This window comes from Pseudonaja textilis, chromosome 2 (genome assembly GCF_049901715.1).
Source record: "Pseudonaja textilis isolate UNSWEBS1 chromosome 2, rPseTex1.2, whole genome shotgun sequence".
NCBI classification, from domain to species: domain Eukaryota; kingdom Metazoa; phylum Chordata; class Lepidosauria; order Squamata; family Elapidae; genus Pseudonaja; species Pseudonaja textilis.
Window position 1 is genome coordinate 121278260 of NC_141991.1, and position 26422 is coordinate 121304681.

Here is a 26422-nt window from a genome sequence, read left to right on the forward strand (position 1 = left end):
AAAATTTTTTGGGGGCATGTGGGGGGGATGCTGCACAGCACCTGTCAATAACTCCTTGAATACCTGTCTTCTTTTTCAGGATCACGGGTCATGCAATACAAAAATACCATGACATAGCAAAAGAAATTACATGTAGAATTGAACTTTCCTGCATGTAGTCAATACATGCTGAGATTCAGTTTAAATGCACATCACATCTTTTATCTTGATCCCATTGAATTGATTGATTGAGACAATAGAGGGAGGACCTGTTAATGATCCTATAAATTAGAAGCATTGGTCAACTGAGATGTAAAATTGTGCTATCGAATTATTTCATTCCAGATGTCCTAGCTATATAGTGTTTTGTCATAAAAATCACAGTTATCAAAAATCATGCAGCCAGGAGTTATAATGTAAAGAAAGCATTGTTTGACAACTGTTGTGGCATATTGTTTATTCTTCTCAGTCGGTTGTCTTTTTTCAATTATATCTGATACAATTTTTTTTAAAAAATGAGTATGTCATTGAGGTGGCTGTTGACAAAAATACCAGATAACCTTTTAAATAGGCTTTGATTTTGAGATAGAATAGAATAGAAAAATGGCCATAAAGAACTTTGATTAGTTTTGTACAGTTAAATGTGTATCATTTATGTTCTTATTTTACGTTTTCAATCTTTTACTTTTGAGAAATTAACAAATTAAGAAGCTATTATAAAATCTCGATTAATATTTCAAATTACCTTTATTACAAGAATGAAAGTGTTACATTTAACTTTCACTACTAAATATATTACACAAAAATTGATGTGTGCAAAATGCAACATAAAACTAGAACTTTCAATCTTTATTCTAATTTTGATTTTGAGCTGCCTAATTTCTTGGTCCCACTTTGATGCTTTTAGCATTAATGTGGTAGAGAAATTTAAGCTTATGTTTTCATGATTTTTTCCATTGCCAAAAAATCCAAAAGAAAACAAAGTTATTAATTTAGAAAAAGCATGAAAAAATAGTAGAGAGAAAGAGAAGAAACCAGTGAGACTAGATTGTAAGAGATTAGTGAGAAATAAATTACATTCATTTGAACAAAGCCATTCAGGCTGTGTAGATGTGTTTAATTCACAAAAGGGGAGAGTCCACCCAATTCACCTCAATGAAATTATTTTGGTGGGCTCAAAATGCTTTGGCCAATGCTGGGGGAGGGTGGGGAAGAGTCCTTACAGCCTGGATGATGCATGTCATATGCAAAGGCAGCTCCAGCAGACTCTGTATATGTGTACACAGGGAACTCTGTGTACATGGCAATGTCACCCAACCTAGGTTGATTGGCTTCAACACACCTTGCCTGAGCGTTTTATCAAAGTCTTCCAGGCTTGAAGACTATCAATGCACACTGAAGTTGTTCAGGGATAGCCATCTTCAGGGCAACTACAAGCAATCCCACAGGATTTGGTAAAGCCAAACAAACACTCGAGCTAGTTTGCAAGAAAATGAGCAAGTCACAGCAACCTGGCCATTTCACTTGGAGAAGCCTAACCCTTTGAGGGTGTGCCAGATCTGTAGCTTCATATATGAGAAACATCCCTTCAAAGTTTTGCACGGCTATAACCTGATATGTAATCTTTACTAGCATAGTGAACCTAAATAAAAATGTTCTTCCCTGAGCCTGACTTCTGGCAATAGCATGAATACATCCACATTATCCTCATGGCAATAATATACGAACCACCTCATCTTGCCTTTTCAAGTTTTTTTAAAATTCCTGGAAATTTCCTATTGAAATATTAACTTTCAATTTTTAGTTTTCTTAGATCAGCCAATGATATCTAAGAAATATATTCTCATATGATAGAAAACCTGTAAAAAATAAAATTAATTTCTCAAGAAGACTTGCAAATCAATTAGTTTTCAAAAAATAAACCAGCTAGGCCTATTTTGGCTTTTAAGAGTCCTGGATGCCAATACACTGCTGATAAAATACAATCCAATATTCTCCTGAACAATTTTAAAAAAGGTTATATTATTCCCAAACTCTCATTTAACATCCTAGCTGCATACTTTTCTTGCTTTTTGGAATACATTCTTCCCAAACCAACAAATTTAACATTATGTCCTATTAACTGGAAAATCAGTCCACTGAAACAGCAGCATTTACTTCTAAGTAAAAAAACAAAACAAATACACCTCAGATTTCTTAAATTTTATAAACTTTTGCTCTCAAACTTTTGTCAGAGCTTCATGCAGGTTCTACTGATCAGAAAAAGATAAGACAATATAACACTAATGTTACATGCTTGTTCCTTTTAGTTCTTAAACAAAGTCATCCATCAGCAATGTGTAGTATGAACAATAGCCCCCCCCCACTAGATTTAATAATTGGCTGCATCATTTTTAGCTATTATTATGACAACCAAACATGTTATTGTATAAACTGCTTGTTTCAGGTTCTATTGCAATATTTCAATAGCCTTTAGATCTAGGATTTGGCTATTTCAAAACATTCTCTTGTGGATTTGGTTTCATACTTGGGGTCATAATCTCACTGTGTGATCCACCTGCATTTCAGCAATTCTAAGAACAAATAGTTTGATATTCTCCTCCAGAATTCCATGAAACAAAACAAAAGATGGTGTTTGATTTCGTTGTATGAGGTGCAATGACAATAAAGTAAATTAAACTAAACTGCGTGCTTCCTTAATGATGGTTTTTCAGTAACATTATGGATAACAAATCATCCCCAGTGGAACACTACTACTTTTGTGCTTCATAGCTGATATAAAGGTCTTACTGTAGAATGCAGTGTTTAGCTATTCTGATATAGCTCAAAACATTTCGTTATTTTTTATTGGACTGATATCCACCTTTATTTTGTACAACTCGAGGTGGATGTATAATACTTCCAATTCCTATTTCTTCTACAACAAAAAGTATTGTAAAGTGGATTGGTCTAAGAGAGAGTGACTGACCTAAGTCACTAAGGTAGCTTTTATATCTGAGAACTAGAATTTATGCTCCCCCCGTTTCTATTACAGTACCTTAACCATAACACTAAACTTTATTTTGATTCTATTTTCACATTTATTTTAGAGTCTTCTGTCCACATTCCTCCAGAAATCAGAAATTATCTACATTTTTGGGAATACTAAGATAATCATTAATATTTATTAGATTTCTAATTACTACCATCAAGCATCTCTTGGCAATGTTCAAAGATAATTACAAAATATATAAAGATTTGGGTATCTTCAGCATATTAATGATTTTGAATCCTGCAACAATAAATGATCTCCCCAGTGGTTTCATGAAAGAATTAAAAGAAGGAGAAAGAGAACCAAACCTCAGATATTCTACTTGTTAGAAACCACCAACTTGCATCTACAGTCACTGACTGGAGCCGTCCACTGAGGAAGGACTGGAATCAATGGAGTATAGTGACCCCAACCCAAACAAACAATCCTGAAAGATATCACAGAATCTAGATATTTGTACATCCCTTCTGGACTTGTTATCTCTTATCTGCCTTTGATACAAAGGCAGATAAGAGATAAGAAGTCCAGAAGGGATATACAAACATGATCAATCAGTGCAAGTGCAGCCATTGCAATTTCCATCTCATGACTATGTCTGAATCTCAACTGAAAAGGGTTCAGATACAGGTAGTCTTTGGTTTTTAGAATAACTGAGCCCAGAATTACTGTCCTAACTTGTGCTGGCCATCATGTGACCATGCCCAATTGTACGACTTCTTTTTTGCAGTGGCCGTTAAGCAAATGCTGCAGTTGCTAAAATAACCCATTATCTACAATGGGTGGGGGTTTTTTTCCCCAGGAACTGGAACTGGAAGTAAATGCTGGACTGTAAATCACAGTCATGTGACTACAGGATGCTGAAAAGGGAAGTAAAGGCGGGCTGTCAGCTCTCAAAATGTGACCATATGACAATCAGGGGCAGCAGCAGCCATCTGAACTTCAAATCTGGATCATAAGTACTTTTTGGGAAGGGGTGAGGTCCAACATAACTCTGAATGGTCACTAAGCAACAGGTTGTAAATAAAGGACTACTTGTAATATTTCTTTCTGGTCTTCCTCCACCAAGATTCCACATGTCAGTTCTGCTTTTTCTCCCAGAAGTTCTCAACGCACCAAGGAAGCAATCAGGATCAGGAGCAAAGAGAGGAACAAGTGTCTCCTGCAGCTGGTTTCATAAACAATAGTGTCTACCTTTTTCCTTCCCAAAAATCCTACTCTAACCAAGTGCCTTTCTGCTGGTGGAGGTATGAACTACTTGAGCCAAAGTAACAGAGTTCTGCAGATTCCTGGGTATTATTCTGGATTCCTTGTGACTTCCTGGATGTTTTAGGCAGCACTCTTGGAGTGATTTGAAGGTTTACTATGTCTCTGTCTGGGAGCCCCAGGACCTTAGAAATGACTTTATAATTTTCTCCCGGTTAATAGTCATCAATGACTTACAGAGACATTTAGAAGTTCTTTTCTTTTTTCAAACTGGTACACTTCATGTTGGATTACTTTATGAAATAAATTCACTGAGCCCCAACTTTGGTGTTCTTCGTTCATTCAGAATCTCTTGATACCTTCATAGGAACTCTATGAGATTATTCTAAGATTCAGTGGCAAACATACGCAAACATTTATAAAATATGTTGCCATTTAAAGGGATTAGGCAGAGTGACTTCATGATAGCAGCTCCTGTCCTTTGAAACATCCTTCCCCCTGAGGTCTGGCAGGCCTCTAATCTCCTGGTCCCTGAAAAAGCCTCTGAGACTTGCCTTTTCCCACTAAAGGGGCATCAGGATTTTTTAAAGTTGTTTTTATGATTTAAAATTGTTTTATTAATAGTTTTATCTTTTCAGCATTATGATATGTAAAAGGGACAGCTATATAAATCTTTTTTAGAGATTTTTTTCTTCTTTTAATATGTAGTGAATTAATCAGGATGCTATATTTGCAACAATGGGAAATGATCACATGCACATAAAACATCAAATATAGATTACCTTTAGAGCAACTTGACATCTCAACTTCAAACTTTCAATATTAAGTAATGTCAAGTCAGAAATAGGGAACAAGATTTCCAATGATCTACAGCAATGATAATGAACCTTTTTGTTGTGGCGTGCCGAAAGCGTGCACGCGCCAGCACCCACAATGTGCCCTGCCCCCCTGCGCATGTGTGCACAACCCACCCTTACCTGCACTGCGCATGAGCACATCTCACAGCTGATTTTCGGTCTATTTGAGGCCTTTTTCACCCTCCTGGGGGCCCAAGGGAAACCTCTGCAGCCTCGGGAGGCTGAAAAATGGGCCTTCTGGAAATACCAGAAGTGCCTGTTTTCAGCCTTCGGAGGGCCTCTGGAGCCCGGGGGAGGCCGTTTTCGCCCTCCCGGGGGCTCGAGGGAAGCCTCTGCAGTCTTTCCGGAAATACCAGTAGTGCCAAAACCAGCCCATTTTTTGGCCTCCAAAGGCTGCAGAGGCTTTCCTCGAGCCTCTGGGAGGGCGAAAAAGGCCTCAAACAGGCCGAAAACCAGCTGGGAGGTGCGCACACACACAGTGCAGGTAAGTTTGACTGGGGCTCATGTGCCTGCACAAATGGCTCTGTGTGCCACTTGTGGCACGCATGCCACAGGTTCACCATCACGGATCTACAGTAAACAAATGGGAAAAATCAAATCCATCTATATGCTTCTGCTTATCCCATCTTAATTTCCTTTAGTTTTGCTTATTTTCATTTCTAAAAGCATGTCCTATCAAAATCTGGATGGTATTATTTTACAAGGCATTTTATTCCTTATAATTTTACAGGCTCTGAATTAGTTCCTTTAAAATATGTTTACAACAGGTAGCTTACCTTTAAGTATTAAGTATTTTTTAAAGAATCTAAAATAAAAGCCATCACTAAGTGCAACCTCACCATTCCTCCCTGTAGTTCAGGTAACCAAGGAAATTCTTTGGAGCAGTTTTAGTTACATGACAGAGGAGATTGCTTGATTGTTACCAACACATTGAAGGAATTCTCACCAAATATCACAGGAATACTAGTTATAATTCAAAATCTAAAGATCTTGTTTTATATAAACAAAGCACCTTTTCTCTAGCAATACTGGACAAATATTTTATCAAACAAAATGTACAGAAAGTAATAAGCAAAGAAAATAAGCAAAACTATAAAAATAAAAGGAAATAAAAGAAAATACAAAAATAATTACAATAGCGACTTTTTTTGTTAAGCCAGATAAAGCACTAATAATTCTTGAAAAATGATTGTGGGTTGAATTGGCTTCACAGGCTTATTCATTCTAAAGAAAAATAATGAAGTTGATCTCATATACAACTACTCTATTCTTTTTACTTTAGATTAGTTTGGGGTTGACTTTTGTTTTTCTGGTTAAAATCAGAATAATCTCTTGAGGACAGAGAGAGAGCTCAAGAGAGAGAGCACACAGCTCTCTCTTTTCTTTTAGCTGCTCCTCCAAATTCCAGCAGCCATGTGGTTCAACAGTTCCCAGAATGGCACACATAATGACATCATTGATTGAATTATAATAGAAGGCAAAGGATGGGGGTGGGTTGAAGAAAAAGATGGATTTGTGTTACAGACAAAAGGTGAGTTGTTTCCCAGCACGGATAAATGAAGAACCAGATGACTGGACAAAGTAAAGTCGAAGAGTACCCCTTGCCATTGTCTTTGCTTTAAGCAACCCTTCCACTTTTCCCTAAGATTGTGGACTCAAAATCCTTTTCAAATGACACTGTGTAGAAAGCAAAGATCAGGAACCCTGCTGACCCTCTGGAACACTCCTATTGTTATTTTTAAAACATCATGTAATGTAAGTGCAGCCAATGATATACACTTAACATTAATAGTAATTTTAATCCTAAACACTGAAGTATGACAAACATTCAATCTATGAGAAAAAGAAAGCTAGAAAGCACAAAAATCAATGAAACAAATATGTTTTAACTATTCTTACATTTAATTCTTCTCACAAATATTAGTAGTGCCTATACTACAGATTTAGTAAAGGCAGAACATTAAAACTTGCTACAGATATTACGAAGAGTATGCTATTTTGAGACATTATTTTTCACTCTTTCCAAAATCTGGAAAAAATGCTTTGAAAATTATCTTCAGCATTAGATATGTTTTATCTCAAGTAAAAATTTGTGTGTGTGTGTGTGTATGTATGTGTGTGTGTGTGTGTTATTCTCGAGTATCTTACCAGGATCAATTTGATATTAAATAAAATAATTAAAGAATTAACAATTATGTATTTTTTACATTTTCAATGACAATTTAGAAAGAAATTATATAGGAAAGTATTCATATACCAACAACTATAACATCTAAGCCAATTAGAACTAACATACCAATTATATTCACAGACCATTATAGCTCTGTGAATCTGAATGAACCTTGTATTTATATAAGTCACAAAGAGTCTGTCAGAAAGCACATGCAAACCAGGCATCAGAAAGTAAGTGGCACAGAATAAACACCCCATTCTATATGAATAGCAAACCTAGGTATCATTTTAAAAAGTAAATGGGGATTTCAAAAAATAATTTCTCAATACCTAGCAATCATTTTTATCAGATTTAGTTTGTGCATTGTGATGTAATGTTGTATGCATTGTTCCTTTAAGGCAGGACGCATAAGTATGCACTGTATATGTATATAATACAGTTTTGCTATGAGACTGAACTTTCAGGATATGGACAGGAAAATCTAATTGTTTAGTTTTGCAAAAAGACTCAAACAATTGGGAAAAATGTATTTAGGTTATTAAGCTTGTTATGGAACATATTATTAAAGTAAATCCATTGTTATTGTTTCTTTGCCTCACTCAGTTCAGCTGATATACGCAAAGTGGGCCAGTTGCAAAATGTGCAGCCAATTGTTGCTTCTATTCTTTGCTACAGACTTAATGTTTTAAACATCCTCTTAGCCAGAGAGTAATGCATGTAGTTTATATAGTTGTTAGTACTTAGCATAAGCTATTATAGTTGCCCTATGATGAAAAATGAGAAAACAAGTGGCTTTTCAAAAAATTCCTATTAGCCTCTATAGTTGAATATGTGTTTTGTTTCTCTAGAATATAATCAACAAATTTATTCATTTATTTGATTTATATTGCCGCCTATTCGCCCATGGCGACTCAAGGCGGCTTACAGAATGTAAAATCATATTTAAAACAAAAAATAAAAATAAAATGGAGGTGTTCTGTTTCAAATCTGGAACAAAAGATTTATACATTTTGTGTACAACCCTAAAGTTTTCCTTTACCCTATTTCCTACTGAAAAAAGCACAAGGTTTTTTTTCCCATGTAAACTGGTACTTGCAACAGGACTATATTTGTTCCGAATGGGACTATTTAATACTGCCTTATATATCTACTTTATCTCACTTTTTATTCAAATTCATGAACTATTTTATGTTGACATGCTGGCTTGCAAGGTGGTTCTAAATTAGGGATGCTAGACTGCAGGAATGAAAGCATGCTTGAGTAGAAGTGTGCTTTGACTCTGCTTGTCGCCTATTGGTCAAAATGTGTCCAAACAGGCAGGTATTATTGCCACTGTTAGTAGAGAATGCTGAACATAGCATTGATGTAACAAGGGCTGATAGGCTAGTAATGTAGCCTACCACCCATAATCTTACTAAAAAGACTTGCTTGACTACAGACATGATAAGCAGCAGAAATCAATACTTATGGGTGCAAATCAATATATCACAGCATATGAAAAACTATTAAATTGTTAAAAGCACAAATGAACAAGTGTCATGAAATCAAGTAAACTGTATGCTTGTGAAACTAAGAAAAGGGGAAGTATATAAGGAAGAATGAATGAAATTGGGAATTGATAGGCTATTAATAATTGTATATTATGATCTAACGCATGATAAAAAGCTATTCTAATGATTATGTGAAAATGAATGAAATGAAAAGAATATAAGGGGGAAACGTCAGATAAATGAGAATGCTGACTGATGATTATTTGCTCAAAGGCCTGTTCTGTATATATGTTTCAAGAATAAGTCTGTTCATACAAAGACACAGCAAAGTAATAAACATAAGATTAAAACCATGACTGATCTATTTCTTCACGAGGAACAAGGGAGAGGATTAGTTATAAGGATAATGCATTTTTGGCAACTTTTACTAAATAATTTTTAACAAAGTAAACAGAATGAGAAAATAAAGAAGACAAAGAAGCATAGAAAAGAATAAAAAAGAAAGAAAATAAAAGTAGGAAATAAAATAAAGGAAACTTCATATCCATAAATTACAGGTTCATTTTAATTTTACTTTTTTCCAACAAGAAGTCCATAAGTGGTTTCCAGTCACTAATAAATGTAGCTGTTGATCTTTCTCTAATCAAACAGTTTAATTTTAGCATCTCTGCTAGCTTTGTCATCTTCACAAGCCATTACTCTGTGGTGGGTATTTCAGAGTCTGTCCATTTTTGCACACATAATAGTCTGGATGTTAATGAGTCATAAAAAGAAAAAAATAGGCTGGATAATGAAAAGTTTTGAATCCAGACATGTAATTTTGTGATAGTGTCAACACTGGATCTTAGAAGAAAAAAATGTAGAAACAAAGTGAAAAAAGCAAGAATGAAAATAGAATAACAGGAAATACAAGTTTTGTTAAAGATGTCTTATGCAGATAACTCTTCCAACAGAATGAAAGGAAAGTAGACATTAAGGAATGAAGATGTGACAGCTGCTTTGAAGAGAATGAAAAAAAAACTATTACTGACACAAGTGTGGAGAACTATGTTAACAGGAAGTAGCAGAAAGGGTGCTTGGCATAGTGCCAAACTGAAAGTGGCTGTAGATGAAGAATCAAAGCGTATAAGAGAATGATTGCTGCCCAAGGTGAGGATGTGAGAAAAATACAAGAAACAGTTAAGATTGAAGGATAAATAGAAAATGCAAAATCATTTTGATAAGTATAAAATAAGGTAGAAAAAGCTAAACAAAAAAATACAGGTAGCCCTTGACATATGGCCACAACTGAGACCAAAATTTCTGTTAAGTGAGATATTTGCTTAGTGAGTTTTGCCCTATTTTACGACCTTTCTTGCCTCGGTTGTTAAGTGAATCATTGCAGTTGTTAAATTAGTAACAATTTGTTAAGTGAATCTGGCTTCCCCATTAACGTTGCTTATCAGAAGGTTGCAAAAAGGTGATCACATGATCCCTGGGACAGTGCAACCATCATTATTATGAGTCAGTTGCCAAGCCTGAATTCTGATCAAGTGTCCACGAGGGATGCTTCAACAGTTATAAGTGCGAAAAATGGTCATGTGGCTTTTTTCAGTGCCACTGTAACCTTGAATAATCATTAAATGAATTTTTGTAAGTCGAGGACTGGAATTAAAACTAAATACATTAAAAAGAATTGGGATGAAACTGCAGTGAGGGAATACTGGAAGGAATATATTAGAGATCTGCATGAAAATGATATGTCAAAAAGTAAAACTGAAATGTAAACATTATATCCAATAAATTAATGTTTAGTAATTGTGTAACGCGTTTAACCTATTTGTGAAGACTGCATCTTTTCCTGACAACTGAAATAATGCATTTTTGTTCTCTATGCAAATGGAAAGATAACAAGAAGCAATACCTAAACTACAGAGAAATGTTTTATTGAAACTACAGCTTCAATTTTGGAGTTCACCAAAATTCTGGTTGAAAGAAGCAAGAATAAGCAAAATTTAGGATGCATAGTACACGTTTATGCTGGATGTACATATAAACTTTCCGCTTTTCGGCAGATCACTGGGAAATTTGAATGTAAGGAAGAACTCTGCCCGCTGCCAGGAGTTTGATACTGACAGGCTCAAGGTTGACTCACCCTTCCAACATTTCAAGGTTGGTAAAACGAGGATCCAAATTGTTAGAGGCAATAACCTGACTCTGTAAACTGCTTAGAGAGGGCTGTAAAGCAGTATGAAGCAGTATATAAGTGCTATTGCTATTATATGCTTGTTGATTTAGGGAAAGCAGATTATAATATGAATAGGCTTGAACTCTAAAAAGCTTCATGCAAATACAAAGGTGAAGCTTGCAATAATATGATATAATAATTGATGAAAGTGGAGTGATAAAAATAGAGTGCTTACTGAATGGTTCGACATTAAACATGAAGAAAAACAAATAAATGTGATGGTCCCCTAGCTGTTTAATATACAAACCAAATGAAAAGAAGTTGAATACTTTAACAAGATGATCCAAAACCTACTTTTAAATCAACCATGAAGTACTTACAAGGAAACAAAATAATCTGAAATGACCTTAAATATCCCCAGACTTGGATATATTTAAAGATCTGTGAGTGGATCTTAAATTTACAGTATCATACATGAAAGGAAATTAAGAATATTCTAATAAAGACAGAAGAATACTTAAAGATGGAATGAGGGGGAAAAAACTCCTAAAAACAAAAACAGAAAGCCCTTTAATGGCTACAGGAAATGTTTCTGAAAAATACAGTATGTATATATTCTTTTAAATGCAAATGAGCTATATTGCTGTCTGAAAACCCAAAACATTTGCAGTGAACATTAGACAGCGCATGATGCAATGTAATGTATTTCTAAAATGTCAGGGTAGCGCTGAATGGCGATCATCATCTTGTTCTGAAGAAGCCTGCCTTTTCTTGAATCCATGTAGACAATTGGGAAGTACTCCAGGATCCAACATTGCATTTGATAGGACAAGTGGCGTCACTAATTATGATGGTACTTTAATCAGTTCAGGTTGATGTCCCTATTGCTATGACCCTTGGAAGTGATAATCTGACTTCATTCACATACATTATGCATAGCAATATAAGTATCCAATTTTATACATCAGGCTAAAGGAACTTGGAGTTTCTTCAAAACAATTGGAATTTTTATTTGCTTTCTTATTGGGATCCAATATTATAAAAGTATACTAGAGACTACAGCTACTTCTTGTTAGTGACTGTTTTGTTTAGTGACTGTTTACAATTAAGACAGTGATGAAAAAGTAACTTTACAACCAATCCTCACATTTACGACCTTCACAAGTTTGTGAATTAAAGGATAGGTAGAATAAACTTGTAAGCCCAATAGCTATTTCACTTAGTGACCATTTAATGACTGAGTTGCTGATCCCTATTGTGATTGATAAACAAGAATTATCTATATTTAATATGTTTAGATTTTCTGACAACATAATGTTTATCCTTTACGGGAAAAAAGGGAGTGCTATACACACAGTTTTGAGCTGAAACAAAAATAGATTAAAGTAACTAATAGAATAAATATAAAAAATATGTATGTATGAAGGCAGAAAACTATATTAAAATGTTTGATGTGTGAAAAAAACTGTTGATTTTTTGAATCACTATAGAAATGTGGTAAGGAGTAGAGACAACCTGAAACTTAGATCAAAGCAAGGTCAGTTGGGTCAGGATAAGTAGAATTGCTATTTATAGGATATAACAAATTTTAGTCTCTGATTACCACTTCATTGATTCACTTTTAAAAATTGTAAGTACTTCTTATTTATTTTATTTGTGTTTGTATGCTGCCCAGGGTCACAATGTTTTGAGTTGGGTGGATACATACCCACACCCCTATAGTGATTCTGACAGCCACTGTGTCAGTGGAAGGCGTCAGCAGGTATTAGCAAAAGACATGATGTCTTGCAACAAATGCTTTAACCAAATCCTAGGGTTGCTATTTTGACCATGCTACTAACAAAGAAGTCCTCCTAAAGAGTTTCTCCTGAAACTACGTAACATTGTTGCATGCAAAAGACTCCAACTTACAGGTCATATTTTCCCTATGGAGAACGATCGAATCCCTAAGATGGCAATGAAATGGCCCCACAGATATCAAATGCCTTCGAAATACATGGCGAAGAATGTTCAAGGAAGACTTAAAAGATTCAAAATACCACATGGGAAGATGCTGAAGGAGTTGCCCAAAACCGAAAATGTTGGGGAACCCTTGTTGCCTAATATGCTACAGAGCATAGTAGGATCTAATGCTAATACAAACACACACACACACACACACACACACACACACACACACTAAAGAAATAGGCAAAAAATGAGGAGGAACTCTAAGGTGGAGGGAAAGGGAGAAATAGCACAAGATAATGAGATGCAGAGGATTTTGTGGATTTTGATCTGCCCATTTAGAACTACTTTATTACAGCCTAAGCTTTCTCCAGCAGGTTATATATAAAAATATAAAAAGTATAATTTTCAAGTGCTAAAAGCTATTTTCAATTAAGTTGACATAATTAAAAATCAAATGGCCTTAAAAACTAAAGATAAAATATAAATGAACCTATTACTGAAAGCAAAGATATATGTATTTTTCAATAATCTAACTTAAAATACACCTTAACAGATATATGAGATATTCAGACCTGCATGCTATCTGTACATCAACAGCACAGAGCTGCAGACCATTAAACTTTTTTTTCAGAACAGCTAACAGCATGGGGGAGGTGGTGGCCTTGCTTTCAGCAACCCTGTATTGAAATGGCCATGACTGCCAGCACTATTATTCATCTTGTCAGTTCTCATTATTCTAAAATCAACAGGCCTAAATTCATGGTAACCAAACTTGGAGCATGATGACATCATTTCAAAACAGTGGGGGTAGGGAGAGGAAAAAACAGTAACAGGACAATCACTACACTAGATATAGAGATATATTAACTAACATTCACATTTTATATTGAAAAGTCAAGTAGAAAATTCAAAATGTTAAGACATTTAAATGTATTTTTATGGAGCATATGTGGTATCCAAAATTGAAAATGCTAAAGTCAAAATGCTTTTATCACTGAAATGTCTTAAAAATATGTATGTCTTGTGGTCCGTCAGCAGCCTGCAGAGTTGGCAGCAGAGTCGGACAGCGGAGAGGTCCTGGAGTCTGGGGAGGGCTTGGACGAAGGATCTGCATCTGACACAGAGATGGAGCCAGGGCCATCTGAGAGGTACAGTATGTGCTGACTCTGGAGCCTCCAGAATCTGACATCAGCGAGGCAGAGGAACAGGGGGAACCTGTTCCCAGTGCGCGCTTGCGCAGAGCTGTCAGAAAGTAAGAACAGTTAAGACAAAAGGGGCGACTAGGGAGTAAGGCTTGGAGATGATTGGCCCCTCCCATAAGACATAAAGGAGGAGCAAAGGGACATGAACCTTTGCAGGAAGAAACTTACTTTGTTCTGATCGATTTAAACTCTGAAGCTCCATGTTGACTTTGTGCTCCGTTTGGCCTTCTACAGCTAAATGGCAATTTAGTTGTTGGCAGCATTTCAAAGGTGGGTGCTTATCTGCCTTATCCTGAAAATACTGTGGCAGACTTCTGCTGGGACTAATCACAAACTGTTTGGGACTCATTATGGGTTGTGAATGCATATAATTCACAGCCATTGAAATAAAAAGAGGATTTCTGGGGACTAAGGGTGTGATTGTTACTGTCTCAGGAAGCCTTAGTCAGAACAGTATGATTACCAAGAAGCCACAGACCAAAACATATAGCTATTAAATGGTTCAAAATTGGGAAAGGGGAACACCAAAGTATAACTGTCAATTTACTTTATTACCTTCAGATTTTTTTTCATCACAAATGTTGGACTAGAAGAAATTGAAATTAAAACTGGTGGATGAAACAAGGATCTCAGATATGCTGTGATGGTGGTAAAGGAGGAAGACTTAAAGATAGTCTTGTTGAAAGTGAGTGCTAAAGCTCATCTACTGCTTACTATTAATGCTACCCCAAGATTGTGTTGATATAATGCAAATAGGTGGTGAACTAACAAGCTTTATTTTCATAGGCTCAAAACATCACAGAGATAATACTATAGCAATGAAGTAGAGATGATTTCTATTTAGGACAAAGTCTGAAATACAGGTAGACAAATTATTAAAATGCTGAGACAGTACAAGGAATACAATGATTTTTATTTTCAAAACCATCATTCCCTTAGTTTAAGCATTTCTATCTGAAAAAATTAGTTGAGTTCTGGTGGCATGAGAGTGATGGGCTCCCCAAGGCACTTGGGGAACCAGCCCCTAGGTGGCAATTTAAAGAGGGCTGTGTGCTGGTTTTGGAAGTTTCCCCACCTTCCACTCCAAGTGAGATTAGGCAGAGGGTGAATATATGTGACCTCTCTCAGCTGACTGGTGGGAGACCAGCTTTGGGGGAGGAGAGCATTGTGGGTGGGGGCTGGGGGAAATGGGCACCTCTGCTGGTGCTGAGAGCTGACAGTTAAGTATCAAGGGACAGCCCTCCCCCACCAAGAGTTTGGATGAGTGTGGAAGGCTGGGGGGATAGCAGAGTTCTTGGCTCATAGGGAAGGAAGGCTAAGCTTGGAGAGGGAGGACCCATGTGGTGAGGTTTAGAGCAGGGCAACATATCTGAGTAGTGGTGGACATGGGGAAATTTAGAAGGGAAACCGAGGGAAGGCTATTACAGGGGAAGAAGCATCCAATGTTTAATATTGGTAGTGTTTTCTTGGCCTTCTGAATTCATGCCTAGACTCTGGGCAGTAAACCCACGGAGGCCTGGATCTTCAGCTGCTGCTGCTGAATGTTGGGTTGGTCAATAATTAGGCACTCCTTATTTGTGACCTTATTGGGAAGAAGCAAACCAATCTGATGTGCATCACCAAGATCTGTCTGACACCAGAGGGGAGAGCTCCCCTCTCACTAGCCAAAGACCTCAGGGCAAGGGAGTGGGGGTAGCAGTGGTCATCCCGAAACCTCTTAACCTTCAGGGGCAATGTTCTCCATGTTTTTAGTTGTAAGACACTGTTTCTGAAACTGGCTTTGCAGGATCAGTCAGGACTGTTGCTACTATATTAGCCTCCGTGTTGCGGAACTGTTGGGAGGCCAGCCCAGGGTTGGTGGTGGAGTTCCCCAGGCTTAAGGTCTGGGGGACTTCAACCTGCTATCCCTGGGGATCACTTCAAAATAGCTCAGGAATTCATGGCCACCAGTTCTAGACAGACCGTTCTAGAAGGCCCTAGGGTTGAGCATATAAATACTGTTATTAGACAAGCTGCACTGGTTGCCGGTTTGCTCTTGATCCAATTCAAGGTGCTGGTAATCATCTTTAAAGTCCTCATGTCATGGAACCAGATTCTGTCTCATCTCAATAGGATTGGTCCACGCCATTCCCTATTGCAAAAGGGGCCTGTGCAGACCCAATCAGTCAAGGAATTTCAGTTGGCAGGTTCTAAGAGAACAGCCTTTACTTTCATCGCCTCCAAACTTTGGAACGTCTTGCTGCTGGAGGTGAGATCCACCCCCACCCTCTTGGCCTTCGGAAAGGGCCTCAAATCCTGGCTCTTCCAATTGGCTTGGGGCTATGAGGGGGCACTTTACCCTGGATGTGGCTGGTGGAATTTAATTAGTGTACTTGGTTCATAGTTCTATCTAAATATTGTTAATGTTAATGTTTTATATTTCTGTTTTTACTGTATTGAAAGCAGGCCAGGGTTGATTTGGATAGTGAGATGGGTAGTAATAAATAAATGAATAAATAAAATTGTGCCTTCAGAAAGGCTGAACAAAGATATATGAATCCTTCTTAATTATAATGTTGGAGAAAATTGTTGAGAATATTTCAGACCACAAGAAGAACAAATAATCCAATACTACATAAATTAGACTGTATGTATTATATTAAATGTTACAACTGTGTTGTGATTGAGAGGTTATGTTGGGGGAGGGGGCCAATAACTTCCTCAATGGCTCAAGGGGGCGATTCTTTCAAAAAGGTGAGGAACTACTGATCTACAAAGTTGTTTTATGCAAAAAACAACAACAAAAAACAACCAAGCTCTCTGAGAATGTGATTTTGTGTTACAATGTAGCCCTCTTACAGCACAGAAGCCTGCAAGCCATCAGCTCGTCCAGTGGGAAGCAAGGGGTTGAGTGGTATTGAGAGCAGCTGCTACACTGGGGGAAATTTACAAGGGAAGGAAGGGAGCAGTTTAAGTGTAACTCCCTGAAATCAAGGGACAGCAGCCTTGGGTCAGAGGGTAAATTTTAAAAGGAGGCCTCCCATGCGAGTACAGAGGAGAAGCGGTATGATTAGTTCAGGAAAGAAAAATGCTTTCCTGATTTATTTTAAAATTTTATTTGATGGCTCCGTCCTGACAAAAACACAAATAAGCACCTGCTTCTATTATACCAAACGGTAACAATTTACTGTAAGAGGATGAATGTTATCTTTTAGGAAGAAGATTTTTTTTTAACTTAATAGAATCTATACTAGCAATAAATTCAAAGCTACAGATTAGGTGAAGAGCTGGTTCACTCCAATCTAAGTTTACTCCCCCAGTCCCAGCAGGTTTAAAATTGCCTTTGGCTATGTTCCCTCCTCCCCCCCCTTCTTTTTCAAAACCAATTTGAATAGGAAATGAAATGTGGCTCCTGAGAGACATTGGTTTACAGTAAAGATTTTGCTGCAATGCATGGCATTAAAAATCTGCAAAGATCCATGCAACCAGGCTATTCTGCGATGAAAAGCTATAAAGAACACCCAGGTGGGCAACTCTATATGAGAGGCTAATTGAAGCAAGCAATAATATTCCTCAATAAAATTCATGAGCATGCTCTTCAGAAAAAGGAAATCTACTTCTAAGCAGCTGGATTCTACTTAACAGTAGAACAAAGAAATTAAGTCTTTGATCATTGTTCTAATGGCTGAAATTATTGCTTGATATATGCAAGGCCAATCACAAAGATAAAACATAGTTTAAAAAATGTATGCATTTCATAATTGATTTTTTTTAACCCTCAAACATGTCATTCTCTTGTTGGTATTTTCACCATGTTAGTAATTTGCTAATGTAATAGCTACACACATAAGAACAGAAATTAAACAATGCTTATGTTTGACTGAATTCTAGGAAGATTAAATTGTGGGGAGCTCTTAAAGAAACCTTAGAATTGATATAATGTCTCACCTACACGATTGTACTTAGAGGAAACCTGCCCATAAATACTGACAAAGCATATATTTTTCCTGAAAAATGTGCACCCCTGGTGACAAGGTTAATGACATTTGAACAGCCTCTCACTCTGACCTGTCTCTCCACATATTCTAGCTTTAATGCACTTGCACAATTTCACCCCTACCCCCTCCAAGAAAAGGATGGGAAGGAAAGTGGCCTCCACCTCCAGTTATTTTCTACATGGTTGAATTCCCTGGTGCCAGGTTCAGTGCCTTCCTACAGAATGGAATGCATTAAACGTTCCATGCATCCCAAGAGGGACGGAACAGTTCATTTGCTAAAGGTTAGGGGGAAATCACAGCTAAATCACAGCCATACCTTCTTCTGGACTTCTTGAAGAACATGTTGTTCTATATATTGTTATTTTTATGTTTAAATATTTTTAATATTAATATTTATAAATTTATAAATTTATAACATAAAATAATTAATATTTAATATTAAAATCAATATTTATATTTATGAATTCAAAGTCTTCACATTCAATTTTGGGAACTTTTCTAGTGGAAGAAGGAATCTTATCAATGTTTATTCTTGATAAGGGGCAAAACTTAAGTTTGGGCAACATAAAGAAAGGGCTTATATCACTAAATATTCTATAAAACAAAAAAACAATAAAAAAACCTTCCACAAGGAAAATTAGAAAACAAAGAAAAGATTTCTAGCCTAGGCTTCTCCTTGATGTCTTAACTTTTCTACTTAATTCAAACTCTGAATTAATTTGAAGAGGCACATAAGATTATCACCTTGATGAGAAAAGAAACCTGGATTTGCAGATTTGCTTTCCTAAGAAAAAGATTAAACCATAGAAAAATATTTTAGTTATCTTATCTGAAAGGATGTACCCACATGACAGTCAAAATACATGCTAAAATAGCTAAGTATTCTTAATCAATGATGAATATTGTTATTTATCATCAATGTGAATCCTTTAAAATCTGTAATTTGAAACTTGGTGGATCTAGCAGAATACATATCAGAAAAATGTCAAGTTTATGTATTGTTGACATTTTTTAAAAGTTCAAATACTCATTTTTTATATATAAAGCTTATCCTAAAATCTTACCTTTCTGGAGATTGTGGAAACATTCAAACCAAATCTTTGAGCTCTTTCCTTTAATTTGTCCATATTTACCTAGAAAAGCAATAGAAAACGGGCATATTTATATAAATTTAAAGATTTCAAAATTATAAATGCTGAAATTATACCAGTATGGATAAATTTGTTGAAACACAATAAAACATTACTTTCTGTACTGAAACTGCAATAAACTTTGAACATATTATGGAATTAAAAGAAAATGGCATCCACAGAACCAGTAGCTTATTGCAAATCACTTCTGAGAAAACTTTCAGATATTATTTTAGCAGATCAATCGGTACCAATTATTTTTGTTTTCAATAATGCATGGATGGGAAAAGTGGAAACCACTATTTTCAACTCAATACTCTGTCTAGCACTCTTTATGTATTTACCAATCAAGCTCCTTAACATAGAAACAACTAAACTATAAGCAGATGAAAATATCTTCAACATATTCCAATATTATAGGCTCCAATTAATCTTAATGATATATAGAAAAAAGAAGCCTTCACTCTAAAACAAATTTTTGCTACTAAGTTAGTTCATCCTTTTCTATTAGCATAATACTAATGGAAAGACAGTATATTATTGCTAGGATTGATCTCTGAAGTAGCTGCAAGGTTTAGCAATAGCACTTAGACTTATATACAGCTTCACAGTGCTTTACAATCCTCACTAAGCAGTTTTACAGAGTCAGCATATTGCCCCCAACAATCTGGATCCTCATTTTACTAATCTCAGGAGGATGGAAGGCTAAGTCAACCTTGAGCCCATAAGAATCGAATTGTCAAACTAGTGGCAGCCTCCAGTCAGCAGAAGTAGCCTGCAGTATGGCATTCTAATCACTGCACCACCATGGCTCTTAGGAGTGTGAGCAGCAATATATACACTTGTAGTCTTCTTGGAAAATTGCCAAGATGGGGGAAAGGACTCAAAAGTTTCACATTACTCACTGCTGAAATCCTGCAGATACCTTTGAAGACAGGTATAATATATTTGTGCTGCTTCTTTTTTAAGGATCACCTAAAGCAATTGACTACTTTCAGTGTAAAACTCTATGCTTGCTTTAGTTCACATCTAGCCAGGAAGTGTGACACAATGGTTAAAGATATTATGTTAGGACTGGGGAGACCTAGCTTCAAGTCAATTTTCACCTTACTTGCTAACTTTGGAGCAGTATTATCTCTCAGCCATACTATTTCAACAGAGGTTGAGGAAAAAAAAATCAGAAGAGGGCTTAATCTAAACTTAGCCTTGAGGATGAAAGGTAAGGTATAAACCAAATGATCCACTGATAATAATGGACCATAGATATCACTGAATACTTTTCTGCTGTATTGATAATAGTCATGTACATGACATTTTATAAAGTAACTTTAGCAAAATGTAACATGGGAAGAGTCACGTTTGTTTGCTGAATGTTTCTATCCAAGGAACTTACATTCTACATTCTGACAATAAAGGAGACAAGGTTTAACAGAGATGAATACTGTATGGACACATTTTATATTTATTTTGATTGGAAAGGAACACTAAGGGATTAAGACAAATGCTTTGCAGAACTGATCTTTGAAGGAAGGAGATGTTTAAAATCAGGAGGTAAGGAGGGATATTTAGAAAAAATACAAAAATAAGACTTTTGGGTAATGAAGAAGGAAGTGTTAAAAAAATGTATGACATGCCAAAATATATATCCTGCAACTAAGACAAGACAAAACAAGACAAGGTCCATAGTTTGATTATGGTTTTAGAGGATATTAATAAGACAATAGTTTAAAACAGGTGAAATCAGGTGAATACTGAGAGAAAATAATTATTTGAGCAACAGCTTTTTAGACATATAAACAAAACCAGAAAGTTGCAGAGGCACCTAAAATAGTGCTACAGTTGAGGACAATGTTATATTAAGTCCCAACAGATTTGATTATCAGATTGAGTTAATAAATATTAAAATCTATGTCAGTGCTGTCTAACTCCCGGCCGACAGGCCGGATGCGTCATGTGCTGGCCACACTCATGCCTGGTTTAGCAAAGGGGGGAAAAGTCCCAATACATCATGTGATGCCACTGTGACGACGTGAGTTTGACACCCCTTGTCTATGTCAAGTTGCTTTAAAGAAGTATCATTTAAAACTATGCCAACTATATAAGGAAACAAAGCAGCTACTTACTGGTGTCTTACTTTCTGTGTTCAGACCTGAAAGAAATTTTTTTTAAAAAAAAATTACTGAATCCAAAGTGCCTCCTTTCATTTACTTAAGTAAATCAGAATCTATCACTTTTATTTAATAATGTTGATATATTGAATGTTCAACCCTGGTTTTGCTAGAACTCAATATTAATACTTCAATCCCCTTAGATCATACAAGTTTCTCTTCCTTTTCCCTACCAGCCAGCCTAGGTTTGAAAGGCAACCACTCCTTAGGGCAACTTAACATTATCAGATTCATTCCATATACAAATATGATCTGTCTTTCTCCATGTGGAACTAGCTACAGTAATCCTCATAAAATTAACATTGCTAAATGTCTTTAATTTTTCTTCCATTCAATCAAGTCAATTATTGGAGACTGCCTGGGCAAGTCCCTGCAATTTTATTGGTAGGAGTTTTCAGCGACTCTTTTCCATTGCCTCCTTCCTAGGGCTGAGAGAAAGGCTTTGAGCCAAAGATGAGACTAGAACTCATGGTTCCATTCCCCCGCTTGGCCCTGTTTCTAGCCTGATTCCTTAACCACTACAATAAAAGGTGTACTTTCCAGCAAAAGGTTTTAATGCTCAGTGTAATAATGGCTAAGACTTTTTATAAAATCTGGCTCACTAATTCAATCTCCCAATTTCCTGAGTCAATAATTATGAGCTGGTGACTTTAATACTAGGTGGAATCTAGTGACACGGCTCTTCTAAAAAGGCATGATGCCAACTATTCCATAGTTAGGAAGAGTCCACAGAAAGCCATAGACCTTTCCATTAGCATGGGGTGGGGTTAGGGACTGTTTTTGTTAACAATCAAATTTGTTTTATTCCTGGGGATGATTTTGAGAGCAAGCTCACCTTTTGAAAATCTTGAGAAGTATCCACTTTTTAGATGCAGAGTGGCTATATACCTTTTAGCAAAGAATTAGAGTACTTTTTCATTCAGGGAGTGATCAGCTACAATTACTAAGTCTTTTCATCTCTGTAGGAATTAAGTAGAGCCACTTGCAATATGTTAATATACTACCTTCCCAAGGCAGGTAGGTATCTTAGATTAGTATGGGCAGATAAATTGGCTCTGTCAGTTTTTCAATGCCCCACAAACTATCCATCTGAAGTAGTCACTAAAATAACTATGTGGAAACTATCCCAATTTTGCGATACTTTTTATTAGTTCTTCTCAAAAGTAAGATGCTGGAACTACAAATAGCAGCAATGGCGTGCACTGGAATATCTGCAAGAAATAACATTTGCCTGCAAAGAAGAATTGGTGAGACCACAAAATAGACAAAGTGATAGAAAATGAAGATGCTGAAGTGTTCTGGGACTTTAAAATTCAGACAAGGACCTGCCACATACCCCCCCTCCCCCATTTAACAACTGTAGATAAGAAAGACAAAAAAGTCCAGATAGTGGGTGTGGCAGTACCTGTAGACAGCACAATAGAATAAAAAGAATGATAGAAAGTTACAAAATACAAAGACCTGCAAATAGAAGAATGATTGAGGCACAAAAAAGCAAAGATGGTACCAACTGTAATGGATACCTTGGGTGAAATCCCAAAATATCTGGAGCACATCAACACTATCAGCAAAGACAAAATCACCGTCAAGCAAGAGGCAGCTTTACTTGGAATAGCTTTCATCCTATGAAGATACCTTTAACACCATCAAACAACATTTGCCTTTTACACCATGTCTTTTGGAAAGACTGGGTGGGTAGATAAAAATGCCAAATCCAGTCTAAACATCTGGTTGACTGTGACAAACCATAATAATGACAAAATCACCATCAGTCAATTGCAAAAGTCAGCTTTATACTCAGAACAGCTTTTATCCTGCAAAGAAACTTTTAACACCAGCAAATAACATCTGCCTACCCTGGGTCCTTGGGAAGGACTGAATAGGTGGATAAAAATGCCAAATCCAATTTGAACATCTGGCTGACTGTGCAATGAACCATAATAATAAAAATTTGGAGCACCACTTGAACACCATTGGCATTGACAAAATCACCATCAGTCAATTGCAGAAGGCAACTTTACTTGGAACACCTTCTATCCTGCAACTATATCTTGAATGCTATCAAACAACATCTGCCTATCCCAGGTTCTTGGGAAAGACTCGATGCCAATTCCAGTTTAAACATATGGCTAATTGGCAACCAACCATAATAATATATATTTTAAATTGCATAATCACATACCTTTATTTGAAACTGTAGGCATACCAAACCTATGGAGAAGGAAATAGTCCTATTAGCAGCTGTAATATCTAAGTTTGAAACCACACAGGCAATAGACTAGTCTGAATAGCAGAACTGTGAATAATTTGAAAATAGAGCAAAGCCCTTCCTGGCATATAAAACTAGTCTTGATCAGAAGAGCAAGAAACAGTGAATCCAGGTTTCATCTTTACCATTTAAAATACTGTACTACTACCAACTGAATGAACAGCCTACAGTATACTTAAAAGAGAATCCTATCTTGCTTTTTCATTCTATTTTAAAGACAGGATCCTTAAAATTCTTTGTACATCTCAAAATCCAGGACATTTAAGATATGTAATGCATGCTATCCTATCAGGTAGTGACAGAATAATGTAAACTTTCAATACTAAATATTTGATTCAATGTTAACTTGTTGCAATCTTTCATCTTTGGCACTGATAACAGCACAGATCAAAGCATAGAATTCACAAAAAATTATTTTAGTAATTTAGGAATACTTTTACATTTGTTAGAAATTAACATTTTAAAGTAATTTGGCATTTTTCTGGAAAGCTTCCTGCACTGAATAAGCAATAAAAGAAATACCTGTTTGTCTCATCGACATCTTCCGTAATACTGTCCTGGACATCCCATCTCGTGTTTGATTTTTATTTAATTAATAAACCCATTTCTTAATTAGATGTGAAACTCTGGCTCAAATTGTCATCATTCCCAGATCACATGGCCAGTAATCAGTAACTGGAATTAAGAGCCCAGAAAAAACAGACACTATAGGCTTAGGCTCCTTAGAACTAATAATTTCAAATGTTGTTCATTGGAAAGCAAAATGTTATTTATGAGGTTTCAATATTACACAAGCATCCCTTCAATATAATAGTTGCCCACAATTCAAGTTCCAGAAGTTCTTAGATGAAGTTGCCCCAATTAAGAGGGTAATAGAAGATGCACCCAATATACACTTTTATTTATATGACTAAACAGATGGAAAGAACAATAATAATGAAATACACTTACCGAGCTGCTCGTGCAGCTTTCTTACTTTCCAAGCTCACAGGAACATTGAATCTCTCTGCCCGCTTCTGCATTCTCTAAGATTAAAAATAAAATACAACCATCTAACATAGCCAACACAGAAATGCATTTAATTTTGTTGCTTATTTAGTGCATTTTTTTAACATTTCAAACTTTCATTACTAGTGCTGTCTTGGCTATTCTTAATTTTGGAAAACAAGATGTATTAGAAGCAGTAATAGAGGATGTACTATTTATATATATATTTCTGAAAGGATGAATTTTATTCAACTATGGTACCGCCACACCTATCTGGGTTTAGATACTAAAAGTAATTAAATTGTGAATGACTGCAGAAAATTCCAGGCTTGGTCCAATTCATCTCCTACATGTTTACAGCAAGAAAGACAACACTAGTGGATAAAAGGCAAGAAGCAAATTGGAAGTTTTGCCAGGATGGGTGAGGCTTGCCCTTTCAAAATATAATTCTGACTGAAAGGAGAGCTTATCAATCCAGAAAGGGAAGTAACTGGTGCACAAGCCAAAGTTGAGCAAAGGCCACAACTGCCACCTGCTCCTTAAGCAGAAGTTGTGGATCCAGGAGGACTCCCCCAGATTATGGATCAATATTACCACATCAAAGACCAAAGATGGTAAACCCCAAACTGCAGAGGATCCACCTACCCATAGCTACTCTGTCTTCCCAGGATTACATTGAAACCTGTTGTCCCCCATCCAGGCCTCCACAGCCTCCAAGCACTGAGAAAGGACGTCCATAGCATTGCTTACTTCACCTGAAATGGAGATCTACATCTGGGTATCATCTGCATACCGATGGTACCTCACCCCATTGCAAAAGGTGATTTAACTTAGAAGCTTCGTGTAGATGTTAAACAAGAAGGGAGATAATACCAAATCTTGTGGTATCCCACAAAGCAGAGGCTGTGGGCTGGACCTCTTGTTCTCTATCAACACTGACTGGGGCTGGTCCAGGAGGGAAATGATCCAGTGTAAAATTTTGTCACCAACCCCTACCTCCTGGAGTCAAACAAAAAGGATATCTTTAGTCAATGGTATCAAAGGCCACTGAAAGGTCAAGGACAGCCAGGGTGGATGTATTACCTCCATCCTGCTCCTGCCAGAGGTCATCCAAAGGTGCTACTAATGCTGTTTGCATTCTGTATCTGGGTTTGAAACCTGACTGGAAGAGGTCCAGATAATTCAGGATCCCCTGGAGCTACAGTGCAATCACCTCCTCCTCCACCACCGTTCCTTTCCTCTTTCCTTTCCTTTCCAGCCAGGTCTTGCTAATGCATGTCAGATTGGCATGGTCATTCCTGATAAGATCACAGATAAAGAGCACTTTATTATTGACTAAACTGGCACTAAGCAGCAATAGCCGAAAGCCTGGGCCTCAATAGGTCTGCTGACCAGGAGGTATATTACAGGAGGTAGGAATTTTCAGGATGCTTTGGATAGGTAGATCTCTCTTCAGATAAATAGTCCTAAAAATAATCAGGCTCCAAGCCATATAGATCTTCTCAGGTTAAAAGCAGCACCTTGGACAGAAAAGGTGAAAATTTATGTCTTCCAAAGTCTTTTATAGGTGATATCCCATCAACTTCTACCCCAAAAGGGGTAAGTTGGAAATGGTTTAAAATGACAGAACGCAGGACTGACTGCTTAAAGTAAGGAGCGCAGCAGTACCTTTTTCAAAGACTGCAGCATCTCCTCCTTACATAAAGAAGCGTTCACCACAGTTTCCTCCCTCACTGCTATACTCCCTGCCTTGAGTTTCTGAGGGAAAGAAGAGATACAAAACTAATAAACAAATAAAAATTAACAGTCAGAAAAACTTTTTGTTGGTTTAAATATACC

At 36.6% G+C, this 26422-nt stretch overlaps 1 protein-coding gene across 2 annotated transcripts in view; it reads right to left on the reverse strand.

Moving 5' to 3' along the window:
* Positions 1-26422, reverse strand: part of SARNP (SAP domain containing ribonucleoprotein) — a 61676-nt gene that overhangs the window by 15495 nt on the left and 19759 nt on the right. Inside the window, exons 6-10 of one of the 2 annotated variants that reach the window (XM_026711250.2) lie at positions 26252-26341; positions 24548-24621; positions 23510-23538; positions 21283-21308; positions 19094-19162 (exon numbers count right to left, since the gene is read on the reverse strand). In XM_026711250.2, the coding sequence (XP_026567035.1) occupies positions 19094-19162; positions 21283-21308; positions 23510-23538; positions 24548-24621; positions 26252-26341 (288 nt within the window). The remainder of the gene's footprint in view (positions 1-19093; positions 19163-21282; positions 21309-23509; positions 23539-24547; positions 24622-26251; positions 26342-26422) is intronic. The other variant, XM_026711251.2, reaches the window with a different exon arrangement.